This window comes from Peromyscus leucopus, chromosome 20, assembly GCF_004664715.2.
Source record: "Peromyscus leucopus breed LL Stock chromosome 20, UCI_PerLeu_2.1, whole genome shotgun sequence".
NCBI classification, from domain to species: domain Eukaryota; kingdom Metazoa; phylum Chordata; class Mammalia; order Rodentia; family Cricetidae; genus Peromyscus; species Peromyscus leucopus.
In genome coordinates, this window is record NC_051080.1 from 25,634,918 (window position 1) to 25,648,999 (window position 14,082).

Here is a 14,082-nt window from a genome sequence, read left to right on the forward strand (position 1 = left end):
ACTCAACCCAGAAAGAAGCAAAACTCATGAGACAGCCAGAAGCTGCCTGAGTAGATGGGGGCCAAGACTAAACAGAGCTCAGGCCATCTTGACAGGCTAAAGGCTGCCCAGTAACTCTGCCAACAGATGGCGGCTGGAGCCAGGGTAGGGACGGGCAGTGCACACTTACTCACCAGGACTGAGGTGGTACAAAGACAACACACGGAGGCTAAGGTTCAACTCTTGACTGTCACTGTTCCACCCCCAGAGAAGCACTGGTCAAGCAGGTGGACATGCAGAGGCCACCCCATGCCCTTCCCCTGCTAGGTCCTTCTAGATTGGTTTTTCGGCTCAAACATCACCTAGAGGCTTTCCTGAGCCCCTCTCCAGCCCAGTAGGCAGTGATCACCTTCTATTGTCTCCGCCTTACCCTATGTACTTCCAGCACACCTGTGGACCACTGCACTATTCACTGAACTTCAACCCAGGACAGGAAAGTGAAACTATCGGGACCAGTCAAGACGCTGACCACTTCCATCGCCCTACCCAGTCCCTTCTCCTGCCAGCTTCTGCCAGAGTCTGATATCTTGAACTCACTCATGATCTTCTGGGCTATAAAGGGCTTGGGCAAGACCTACCTCTCCAGCTCTGTCATCTTCAGTAAGCAAATCCCAGCAAAGCAACCACAGATTTTTGTTTTCATTTTCTTTTTAATGTGCATTGTATAATACACATAACATAAACCTTAGCATTTTAAACACTTTTAACTCTCCAGGTCAGGGCACTAGGTACATTCATCCTGGTGTGCAGCCATCACCACCAGACATCTCCAGAAATGTTTCTTCTTCCCAAAGAGAACCTCTGTTCCCATCAGACACCATTTCTCCTGCTCCCTCCTCCCAATCCTAACAGCTACCACTAACCATTCACCAATCAGAAATCAAAAGTCTTTTGGTGGGAAAAAAAAAAAAAAGTATCTGTTTTAAACATGCATAGACTTTTTTTCATGTTATTAGTCCCCAAATAAACACTGAATGATTGATCTAGTTTGCTTCAATGTCACTGAATAAAACACTGACCAAAGCAAGTTGGGGGAGGAAAAGGTTTCTTTGGCTTACAGGATACAGTCTATCCATCATCAGAGGACCCAAGACAGAAACCTGTAACAAGAACTGAGGTATGGATCATGGAAGAGGCTGCTTACTGGCTTGCTTCCACAATTTGCTCATCTGTTGTTATACAACCCAGGATCACCTGCCCAGGGATTGAACTGCTCACAGTGGCCTGGGTTCTCCTACATCAATCACTAATCAAGAAAATGCCCCCATAGAGAGGCCAATCGGATGGAAGCAGTTCCTCAATTAAGGTTCCTTCTTCCTAGGTGACTCTAGTCTGTGTCAAGTTGACAAAGACTAACCAGTGTGCTGTGGATATTGCTCTGTATGCTGTGAATGTTTTGCTCTGATTTGGCTGATAAATAAAATGCTGATTGGCCAGTAGCCAGGCAGGAAGTATATATAGGCGGGATAAGCAGAGAGGAGAATTCTGGGAACAGGAAGGCTGAGTCAAAAGACGCTGCCAGCCACTGCCATGAGAAGCAAGATGTAAAGATACTGGTAAGCCACGAGCCACATGGCAAGGTATAAATTTATAGAAATGGGTTAATTTAAGATGTAAGATCTAGCTAGCAAAAAGCCTGAGTCATTAAGCCATACAGTTCATAATTACTCTGTGTGTTTACTTGGGTCTGAGCAGCTGTGGGCCTGGGCGGGACTGGAGAAAACTTCAGCTACACCAGTGCACTACTTAATAGCATTAACACTGTGTTGATTGGTATTAAACAATACAAACAATCTACACATGATACAAAGCTTACATAAGAATGTTTCTACAGTACATGCAAGTATTGTACCATTTTATATCTGGGACTCTAGCATCCACAGATCTTGGTATCACTGGAGGGTCTGGGAACCAATCTTGTTCACTGATACCAAAGGACAACTTTGTTTTCATAATCTTCCTATTTAGAAAATTTTTGTCTTCCATTTAGAAAATGTTTGTCTATGTTCTATATATTGTGAGTCCCTTGAATACAGGCCCCTTGGCCACATGCACTCATACACAGCTCCAGGGAGAATCATCCCCACAGAGTACTATGGAAGTAAAACTATGGATTACCCTGAAGGTCAGGCCTTGGGTGCACTTACAGTAGTCACTGGATACTGGTGTGACAATTTGGCAGGCTCCATGGACAGCCTTTAGTAGACTGGGCAGCCTTCATGCAATTGTTCCTTCCTGCTCAAGCCTCTCCAGGTCACCAGGCCTAAAGAACTAAAGCCAAGCCTGATCTGGCCCAGGCCCAGATTCTGGAACTTGACAAGATTTCAGGAGAATATCTAAGATGAGCCTCTTAAGGGGGTTAATGACCTGACATGGATCTCACCCTTCTGGGTACCCTGTTCTGAAGCCCACCCTGGAACCAGCCTAATGGCTCTAACTCCGGCTTCTGCTTCATCTGCAGGGCAGAGACAATAAACCCACTCTTCTGAGCTTTTGTGAAAAGATGTGAAACACCTGGCTGAGCAGGTCTACAGAATAGGGGTTATTACCAGGTCCCATTTCACTTGCCACAACGGCATGATTTAATAAAGGGCCAGGCCACTGTACCATGCACAGTGATTTACAATTTCAAACCACTTTCATGACACATCAAATTTCCAAGGATACTGTCAAAATCCACAAGATGAGGAAAGGAAGGGAAGCAAAAGACAAAGATGGCAGAGAACAAAGGGAACACACTGAGCGCCTGATTCTTCTATGCCACACGGCCCAGTGCTCTGCCCGGACAGTTTTCACATGCTCTTGTGACAGGACTTTAATATGAAATGTCCCCATAGGCTCGTGTGTTTGAACAGTTGGTCCCCAGCTGGTGGCGCTGTTCAGAGAGGTTGTGGAACCTTTTGGATACAGGGACCAGATGACAGATATAAGGCCACAGGGCCAGGGGTTATGGTTGATAATGGAGGCCCGTTTAGGCAAGGTGTGTTTGCTTCCGGACCCACTGAGATGTAACAGGTAATACGCAAGCTCCTTGTAACCATGGACAGAAGCCCGCTGCCATGCCTCTGCCAGAAACCATGAACTAAAACAAATCCTTCCCTGCGTTGCTTCTGTCAGTTAATTAGTCACAGCAGCCGCAGCAACAACAACAAAGTCACAGAAATGAGGGGGATGATGCTCAGCAGGACTTCTCCCCTACTGGCCCCCACCCTGGCTTTTCTCCTGCGCATTACCTGAGCCTGGCTCACCACTGAGTCCAAGAACCGCTGAAAGCTCTTAACCAAGGAGCCACGGGTCCAAAATCATTAAACATGGCTTTCTGGCCCAGCGTGTAGGAATACTAAATGTAGTTTTATTCACAGTAATCAAAAACTGGACATGGGCTCTGGTGTCAGAGAGTCCCACGCACTCCATGTCCCCAAACACGTTCCATGTTGGCATCTTAAAGCAAGAGCATACACAGTGCTACCTCATTTAACCTGCACGCATGAGCAGCAATGCTGAACACATGCTTACATCTGTTGTCTCCAGACAGAAGTCTCTTCCGGTTTTTTCCTGTCCTAAAGACTTGCATAGCTGTCTAGCAGTTGTCTCTTCTAGCTATACATTCTGATCATGTGAACAGGCATGACTGGCTATGTCAGGCTTCCACCCCATTAAAGGAGCTGCCTCTTTAATGTGATAATATGACAGGCAGGACCATTGGCAAGGAACCTGTGTCTTTAAAAGCCAAACATGTCTGTAGCTGACTATGATGGTTTGAAAAGGTTAGGGCCCCCATAGACTCATGTGTTTGAATGCTTGGCCCATAGGAAGTGGCACTATTAGGAAATGTGGCCTTGTTGGAGTAAGTGCAGCCTTATTGGAAGAAATGTGCCACTGTGAAGGCAGACTGTGAGATTTCATACATACTCAAGCTATGCCCAGTACACAGTTTTTCCTTCTGTTGCTTGTGGATCAAGATGTAGCCCCTTCTCTAGTACCACATCGGCCTGCACAGCCCGACCACAATGACAATAATGGACCAAACCTCTGAAACTGTAAGCCAGTCCAATTAAATGTTTTCCTTTATAAGAGTTAACATGGTCATGGTGTCTCTTCACAGCAATAAAAACCCTAACTAAGACACCAACAAACTAGCAACTCCACAATCACCAGGTACTTACTGCCCAGGAGAAATGGAGATAAACATCCACAAAAAGCTTACAAGACCATTCAATGCAGCTTTGTTCACAGAAATAAAAAAAACGGAAACATGCACTTGGCTGCACGCTTTAATCCCCGCACTTAAGAGGGCAGAGGCAGAGAGATCCCTGAGTTCAAGGCCAGCCAAACCTACATAGCAAGACCCTACTCAAAAAACAAAAACCAGCAGACAAAAGAACCCAAGACGGGAAACATGAGAACAGCTCAGGTATTTATTAAGAAAGAAACATACAAACAAACTGTGGTGGTTTCCAGGCACTGGAATAACATTAAGCAATAAAAACAAACAAATAAAAAAACAAAAACTGGATTTCTGAAACTTCATGCTGAGTTAAAAAAAAAAAAAAGGCTAGCACAAAAGAATTATGTGACATTTTACAAAAAGCAAATGTAACTTATGAAGACAGCAAAACTAGGGGTTGTTTGGGCTGACAGATAACAACTAGATGGAAAAGAGAATTTGTCTGGGGTAATTTAAAAAAATCCTATATATCATTAGAGCTGAGGCTTACCTGGGTACTGGCTATACAAAAGATCTGTGTGTTTCTGTGTATTAAATCACAACTACAAAATGCCTCCTGCAAGGCAAAGAGCTCTTTCCCAAGGGCAGGTCAGCAGGCACTGTTCTCCCGGTTCTTAATGTTTTTGTGCCAAACTCCCAACAGTTCCCACTCCTCAGTCTCAGTGTACAGGCCTTCAGCCCTAATGCCCCTGCCCCCAGCACAATGCACAGGGCACATCTGCTGTGATGTGAACAAAAACTTCTCAAAAGAAGTTGCATCTGGCTATTAATTAAAACTCACAAAAGATATGTTGTCTGCAGAGACTGGCTAATTAGAATTTCAGCACTGCGGACAGATTGGAATGTTGCAGGTCCAGAAACTAATTACTTTATCTTGGGCTAAGTTCTGGCCCTCCCCTCTGGAACAGCCATTCATTGGCCCCCTACATACGCAAGCACACATGTACACACACACCACACACACCTGTGTCAGAACTTACATCTGTGACAACTGATTAAAAACCATTTACAATCTATTGACTTAGCAGGCAACTAGATTCTAGCAATCCAAAAACTCAGGACATCATCAGATAGCTTCTCGAGCCTATAGCAAAGCTTCCCCTTCCTGATATTCCCACCTCTCTCATGTGCCCCCCACCCATGTATTCTAAACTTGCTTTGACTTATGACTTTCTCTGTTCTGCAAAACTATAAAAATTTCCTGAAACTGCTTCCACATTGGAACATGGAATTTGGAGTGACCTAAATCTGTGCTCCCAGGCCAGGGTCACTCAAAATAACTCCAGAATAAACCATCTCTAATTCCTTTGAAGATGAGAGCTTTGGTTGTTGGGTCACACCTGTCCTAGCATCCACCTTTCCATTTTTGGTGGGTGGCTGATCACTCTGCAAGACCCAACTCCAGTATCCCATCCTTCAAGAAGTCTCCCAGAGTCCCTACATGGAGCCAACTGACATCTTCAATATTTAGGGCTCACATCTATCATGGCTCCTTACACCAACTGGCTTTCCACTGCTAGGTCTATGTGACACCCTCAGGAGGAAAGGGCCCAGTCCAGAGGTTGGCAAACATCTGTGTGCTGGCGATCTCGCTGCTAAAGAGTACGAACAGCCTTAAAGTCATGAGAAACAGTGGCAGCTCATGACGGGCCATCAGCAGCAATGAAGCAACAAGAACACCAAGAATCTGACCAGCTGGAGACCGCAGGAAACTGGGGCCTGAGTTGTGCCAGACACCCCAAGTTCCTTATGTTCCTTGGCTCCAGGTCCCTCACCTCATAGTGGGATGATGTCACCTTCCAACCCAGAGGGCTGGCAGCTCCTTCCACCATCCTCTGACGCCAAGACCCCACCTACCCATCTTGGCCTCTGTCCAGACAGGTTGGAACACAAAGGCACCAGATTCCAGAGGCCAGTGTGTTGCAGGGCCAGTTGTCACAGAGATAAAGGAATGAGAATAGTCTAAAGCAATGAGCAAAGAGACATCTGCACTGCCATGTTTGTCAAAAAAAAAAAAAGTAAAGAGAGCCAAAGTAGAGTCAACAGGGTGTCTGTCAGCAGGTGAATGAAGACAATGCATAATGTAAGCAGATACAATGGACTATGACTCCACCTTCAAAAGGGGGAAATGCCTTTGCAATTAGACAAGGGAAACAACGGATCTGGAAGATGTATAGAGAACAGAGTGGGGTTCCCAGAAGCTGCAGGGAGATATGGGAGGTAGGATTCGGCCACCACTCCAGCTGCATGACCACACATGCACAGTTCAACAGCTAAGCAAGGGGTCTTAGGTCTTATGTCATCCGTGTGCTGCATGATTGTGCAAATCCTCTCTCCTCCCCCCACTATCTCTATCTCTCTCTGCTCTCTGCCTGTGCTTCTTCCCCAGGCCTGGTTCTTTTGTCGTCATCCCCCCACTTCCTCCTAATAAAACTCTGATACTGGGTTTTGTCGTGGTTCGTGCCTCATGATGTTTCTGCACTGTAACCAGCGTCGTAACCAGCGTCGATTATCATTTTTAAAACAACTTTGGTGCTGTGACTCAACAGGCTCTCTCTGCAATCTACGTCTGGGGCTGTGTCCGGGACCCTGTACAGAGGTTTATTGGACCTACAACTGCCTGCTCCGCTTTTTTCATTTACCCAGCCGCCAGGACCACTACGTACAACACATCGGCCGCCAAGATTGGTGAGTTTTTCCCTTTTCCATCCTCTGCCATTTCCCACGACTGTAGCCTGAGATATATTTCTCATGCCAGACCCCCGGGGGTATGACGACACATTCTCTCTTGACAAGTACTGAATGCTATCTGGACTCCCAGGGAGTCCTCCGGTAGTACGCCGCCGCGCCCCCCCCCTCCCAGCCCTTACCCTTCTCGTGATGATGATTGGGGTAACTTGTGCTGTTAATTTATGCTGGTCCACAGACTACCTATCCTCAGGGACACTTGAGATGGGGGTCTGGGATCCCTTTTGTTATTTTAATTTTTTTTTTTTCTCTCGACTGCAGTCATGGGACATGGAGGCATCCTCTCCTTGGTTCCACTCCTCCTTTGAAAAATGCCTTAAATATCACCAGATACCAGTAAATTTGGCCGTGCAACGGCTGCTTGAATCCCAATATTTCATGAGAATTATCTAACTTCTGCCAGCAAACAGGCAAAAGAAAAGAGTTACCTTATCCCCGTGCTTTTAACTAAGCTCTGAACCCTCACATTCCCAAACGTAAGGAATCTCTCACTCCAAAGAACCTTATCTGTTCTCTGCTCTGTTCTCTGGTACCAGGCAGGCTGCTAAGCATGGACAGGTCTGGAAGCAGGCTAGGATGCATGCAAATAAGTTTACGATCAGGACCCACATTGGGATCAAAATAATCCAGATGGCTCTCTAGCCAGAGATTGGTTTACAGCCTGCCTCCTGGTGGGTCTTCCTAAAGCTGTCCTCAAATCACTAAACTATCAAAAAAAAAAAAAAAAAAAATTCAAGACATGGAATAAAATCCATCTCTTGTCTCCCTGACATTAGGGCTAAAAACTTAAGCATCTGGAGAGCAAGGCTCCTGACCCCACAGGTGGAAGTTTCAGCTGTGGCACTTAAGGTGCCATGGGAGAGATGAGAAAGCCCGTGAACAGATTTGCCAGGTGCTGGCACACGCCATCTAAGCAGCTGCATAAGGGCTTCCAGGTCCCTGTTTTAAATATGTGCTACAAAAGGCCATGTAGACTAGTGCATGTCCTGCCAGGCCATCAACTGAGCCTTGTTCAAAGTGCCACCTAAAGAGATAACTGGTCAGCTGACTGCCCCTGTGCACCCAGGGGCAAGGGGACATCAAACTAAGACCGCTAGTAGACCTCCTAGGCTTGGCCATGGCTCACAGGGAACCCAGGATGCAGCATGGGGCAATCCATTTCCTTCCTGTTGTACACGGAGCCACTTAATCAGTCCAGAGGAAGTTTTGTCGGGTTAGGGGGGACAGCCTTACCCACCTCACCAGACTTAATTGTACTTTAAGGGTTATTTGATGGGAAGAGATTTTCCAGGTAAGATAGGAGCTTTCATTTCATTTGCTCCCTCCATGTGGCTCACTCCAGACCGGTCAGCAGAGCTTCTCCTGCACAGGGACACAGACAGGGCCATGCTCTCTCTCTCTCAAGTTTCAGAGGACACCAGGATCCACTGCCTTGTCACCAATTCCAGAAGAATGAGGTCTCACCCCACAAGCTTTTCTCTTCCTGGTTCCCTCTTCTAATTAACTATTCAGCTAATTATTACAGGATCACCATAGAGCTGGAGTCCAAAGACCATCAGATATACCCAGGTGGTACGGAACAGTAACAATTAAAAGGTGTTTACACCCCAGACCAAAAAGGGTCTGGGCTCTGCAAAAAACAGACCTTAATATAACAACTTATTACTGTTAGATGCTCTCAACAATTGATCACCTGTGTATCCTCGATGCTAAACTAATAAAAGAAACAGGGGCCTTAAAATAATCTGTCTCTAATAAGGCTTATCTCAGGTAAAAATTAAAAACATATCCTAAATCAATCAATCTATCTCTCATCTCTCTCTCTCTCTCTCTCTCTCTCTCTCTCTCTCTCTCTCTCTCTCTCACTCACTCACTCACTAACATTAACCAGCAGAGTACTAAACACTACAATGGTCACTAGCCCAAGACTTTAATTTTCTCATGGCTGCTTCTTAATATGTTCGAAATTTTTCTGAGCTCCAGAAAATCCACCTGGACAGGTCAGCGAGCTCCGGAACCGGCTTGAATTCACCTAGACAGCACCTTGTCAGATGATTTCCAAGGCAGCAGATGACCCCAGGACGCTTGTCTACCTCAGAAGCCCCCTTCTCCCCCCCCCCCACAAGAGTCAACCAACAGCCACCAAGTCAGCTGGAAGCAGTTTTTTCCAGGAGAAACGATGTCCCTATTCCTATTCACCCACTTTTTATAACAAACAAACATATTGGAATGTTAGGATTCTGCCACCAATCCAGGGGCATGACCGTACATGTGCAGTTCAGCAGCTAAGTAAAGGGTCTTAAGTCTTACATCATCTGTGAGCTGCATGACTGCGCAAATGTGCGCATGTGCAGCTCGGTCACGCAATCACCGCATCTGTGGTGTAGCTCTGTAAGCCTACCTGCGCATGTGCATGGGAATCGTTAAAAAGCCTGACACAGACTCCTCCCCTCTCTCTTCTCTCCTCCCCCCACTATCTCTCTCCTCTCCTCTCCTCCCCTCCCCTTCCCCCCCCCTCTCTTCCCTGCACATGCTTCTTCCCCAGGCCTGGTTCTTTCCCCGCTCCCTCCTAATAAAGCTGATACTGGGTTTTGTCATGGCTCAAGCCTCATGACCTTTCTGCACCGTACCCAGCACCTTTTAAAACAGTAACTATGCTCTCACTTTGTGTGTGATATGCTGCATATCATAGTGACAGGGATAAGTAATATATTTCTCACTTCAAAATCACTAAAAGAATACATTTCAAATGTTCTCATCTCAAGAAATGTTCGACACTTGGGGTGATAGACTGGAATAAGTATGCACCGCTATAATTTTCAGCTTATGCTTTTTAAAACTTCAAAAAGAACAAAGACAATTCTACTCAACGTTAAGGCCCTATTGTACATTAACACATTAGATATGCTAAGCATTATCTTCTCATAAGCAAATTCACTTTTCTATATATTTTACATTCTTTTTGTAGAAGACAACTTTGAATCTACAATAGATGTCTAACATGTTCACTTTTCTTCACTCAAAAATTACTTTTTTCCCTTCTTTAGGAAAAAAATCATAATCGTGCTGGGTGTGGTGGCACATGCCTTTTGGAAAACTTTGTCTCCAAAAAAAAAAAAAAAAAAAAAAAAAAAAAATCAAATTCTACCCTACCTTTCCATCCACAAACACTTCCCAAAACACGTGGACAGTGACAGTGTGTGGTAGTAAACACCATGTGGAGTGCCACCAACATGCACAACGTAGGGGCACACCATGTGGCACTCAGCAAGGACAAGGGCTGGGACCCCTGACCTCAGGAATCCCAGGAGCACATCCCCCCAGCAAAGCCTGTGCTCTTATGCCTGGTGACAGCCCCTGACGGAAATACCTGCTCTTGCAAAGCTTCACACTCTGAAAGCTGAACAGCCAAAGAGGTAGCAAGGGACAAACGTTACTCTAGGCTAAATCCTCCTCAATTAAATTGGCCCATCCTGATACAGAGCTTTTCAGGGGCAGCATTCATGAACCATCTATAAAAGGAAATGCAATTAGGGGAATCTGTTTAATACACCGAAGTTTGACTGGGCCTGGCCAGGGCAGCCACTAAATTCTACTTAGGAACTGTGATAGCTGAAAGGCTGTTACATAAATTACAAGGTGGGGGGGGAGGGGGCAAAAAACTTTGCACCAGAAGAGGCAAATGAGATACCATGAAAAGGAGAACAAGACAGAACAGAGCTCTAACTGGGCCAACGACCACCCCAGTTTGTTTAACCACCCAAGGCTGCCCTTCCATCTCCTTTCTATGGCTCTGCCTCTCCTAAGTTAAGGACACCGAAACGGGAAATTTCCCAGAAGTTAAGCTGCCCGTGAGTTGACAGAAGTACATTTTGTTCAAACTGTGACCCTTCTTGGTCTGTCATGGCTGCACACGGGGAGATAGCACATGCTCGGGGCTTTGCTTTTGCGTCTCTTTGACCTACATCCATTCTGCAGCAGCACCAACAGACACACTGATTCTAGATACTTCCACAGATAAAAGTGACAGGTTCTGAAGATAAGGGCTGAAGAGAGGCAGTGGTGGAGGGTAAGCCCCAGGGACAAGATGTTTCTGTTCCCTATGGGCACGGGCTCCAGCACTGAACAGCGCCTCCACTCCGCTGTTCAGTATACAGTGGCCCCTACTAAGAGCCTGTTGGAGTTCACAATCTATCCCAAGCTGGAAGACGTCTAATTTCTTTAAGCCTCAGCTCGTAGGAATCTGACCTCTCTCAACTTTTCTGTTCTTCAGTAAATGACCAGCAATTAAGAGCAATCGGGAGGACTGAGCAGCGACCTTGAAGAGTCTAAGTCAAAATTGGTGTCAGTCATAGCCAGGGGCCCCCAAGCTTAACGCTGGATAGGGGCATCGGGGTTAAGTGGGAAGTCCACCCTTCCAATCAGTCCAGCCAAAAGAGCTGCTTCCAGCTAGAGAGCCAGAAGGACTGCCTGGAGGAGGTGGCCCTGGAGCCATTTCATGTAAGAGCATGCGAGCAATGGCCTACAGAGCTGGACTAAAGACAGAAGGTAAATTATTAGTTGCATGGGGCAGGGTCATCCAATCTCTCTCGTTTATGGCTCCCTCCCAGGGTCACTAGGAAACTTCTCCTCAGAAGGCTAAACCTTCAAAACGTCCTGGCCAAGAACACGGAGCTGATAACTGGGAGGAGGGCAGACGTCTACTTTACAAAGCCTCAAACGAAGCTCACCCAGCCAAGCAGCTGGAGACGACGGGATTCGAACCCCTGCTCCAACTAGACCTGCACGGCTGGCCACTGGCTGGCGCCCTAGCACCGCCCCCTGCCCTGGAAAGGACTGGCACACGCACGCACGGCACTCCCCTCGCTTGCCCTCCGCTGGTTCCCTTTTTTTTTCCTCTCTCTCTCTCTCTGCGGCAGGATAAAGCCGGCTACTGAACGTGGACCGCAGGACACCGCGACGTCCGCGCTCCGCCCGCCCGCCGGCCCGCGGATCCCTCCGCCGCCCCGAGCCTGCGCGCGCGGCCTCCCTCCTCCGCCCCCCCCCCCCAGCACACCACGAGCGGTTTCCCGCGCCGCGCCGCGCCCCACCCCCACCCCGTCGCGCCCCAACCCCCACCCCAGCTCACCTGCCGCCTGCGTCTCCATGGCAACGCCCCCTCGGCGGAGGGGGGGGTGAAAAAAAAAAGCCTCGGGCTCTTCCTGGGCTCCCTCCCGCGCCAAGCGAGAAGGCCAGGCACCCTGAGGAAACTTGGCTCTTGATTTTTTTATTTTTTTAGGGAAAGAGCCCGAGAGGTTATGGCGAATCTGCGGCATCCAACATGGCGGATGGAGTCTTCGACCTCCTCCCCACGGGGGATCCGACGTCTGCGTAGCGACGTCCGCCGCGGGGATCCGCCCCCGGCTCCCAAGACACACTGCGCATGCTCGAGGCTAGCTCGCCCCCCCCCTCCCCGCCCCACTTGGTCCCGGCATGCCGCGCGCTGTTTTGAGCCACGCCCGGGAAGGGACGCCCAGGTCCCGGAACGTGGGTGCGGGGATTCGGAGCGTCCTGAGTCCGTTCTCCGCTGGGGGGACGGCTGCACGGGACGAGCTGGCAGGCTGGTTAGTGCACTCTTTTGCGCACTAACTTTCCCTGGGCTCAGGTTCCTAAACTTGCCCATCGGGCTGCTTGGCAGCAGCGTGTAGCGGCGATGCCGTCCCCGGGACGCCCTGCCGAGGTGTGGTTGGCACCGGTTGTCGGGGCGTGCAGCCCCACGTGAGGATGCGGCGCCCCTCCAGTTCTCCCAGCAGAGCCCGGTTGGGTGTGAGCGTGCCCTGCACATCTTTTCCCTGGAAGCGCAGTGAACCAAACCACCTTTCGGTTTTTCCTATTGGGAGGTTAGAGCCCCCTCGGCACCCTGTAGAAGTGTCTGTCCCAAGTAACTTTAGTAGAATCGGTTCCTGCTAACGTTCAAGTCGCTCGTCTCTATCTGTCTTGGTCACCCTGTTAGCATTCGAAACTGGGAATGAGTTTAAATGGGCGAATAAACATGTATATAATAGTAACAATCGCACTTGTACTAATAAAGCTGGCTTTTTAAAATAGAATTTCTTTTTAATTAACCATTGTAAAGAAAACGCCACACATGCAGAAACAAAACAAAAATATTAATTAAAAAAAAAAAAGCAGAACGGAAATGACCGGAGTCTGGGAAACACTGATTTGTTTTTACAGCGCCCCTGAAATACTGTTTTTCGGGAATAACCCTTGCGTTCTGTTGAACCTGAAATATTCATCAGACAGCCCTAGACTCCTGCCTCTAACCACAGAGGTCAGGGTCATGTGTTCCTTACTCCCTCCCCACATCCAGGTTCATCTACCTGTTTGCACAGCCCTTGCTGCCATGGACTGAGTTTGCTGAGCAGAGAGAAGTCATGTAGCAAAGGCCCCTGGGTCTTTCAAATCTTTATCTTCCCACCGCAGGTTGCATAGTGATACTACTGAATGGACTCATTCATTTTGGTCATCACTTTTTTTTTTCTTTTTTTAACCATTGAAGTGCCTTTGGGCAGTGAGCCTTTAGCATGATGACTGGTTGAATGCTCTCTTCTTTCTTCAATTAAGCACTGTTCCAAAACATCCCTCTCCTTTATTTCAAAGGACAGGTGAGAGAAGGACAGGTGTTGAGGAGGGTTGTATAGCTTTCTGAGATCACACAGCCAGCCTGTGGTGTGTGTGGACCCACCTCTCCATGCCCCTTGCCTTTCCCGCTTGACCACATGGCCTTCCAGACTGTGCCCAATAGGTGCATTGTGAGGAGGACCATGAAGTTGTTGCCTCACGCCCCACCCTCCACCACCACTAAATTCTGCATCTCAGGTGGCTGGGAGGTGGGGGGCACGACAATGACATCTTTGATTTGAAAATGAACTGTCCAGAGGCTGCATTGGTGTGCTTTCCTTCTTAGAGCTACAAATATTTATAATCACTTCTGTCGGGAATCAATTTCTGTCAGGAAATGAGAGTTGTTCTGGTTGCTGACGATATTGGTTTTCTGCTGGGCTGCCTTTCTTAAAGCAGCATGG

General features: G+C 47.7%; 1 protein-coding gene across 1 annotated transcript in view; it reads right to left on the minus strand.

Annotated features, from left to right (window-relative positions):
* The window catches only part of Zfat (zinc finger and AT-hook domain containing), a 178,609-nt gene extending 166,222 nt beyond the window's left edge, over positions 1–12,387 (minus strand). The window contains 1 exon segment of the mRNA XM_028876000.2: positions 12,144–12,387. Coding sequence (XP_028731833.1) covers positions 12,144–12,330 — 187 coding nt within the window. The 5' untranslated portion in view covers positions 12,331–12,387.
* Positions 12,388–14,082: the final 1,695 nt, after the last annotated feature.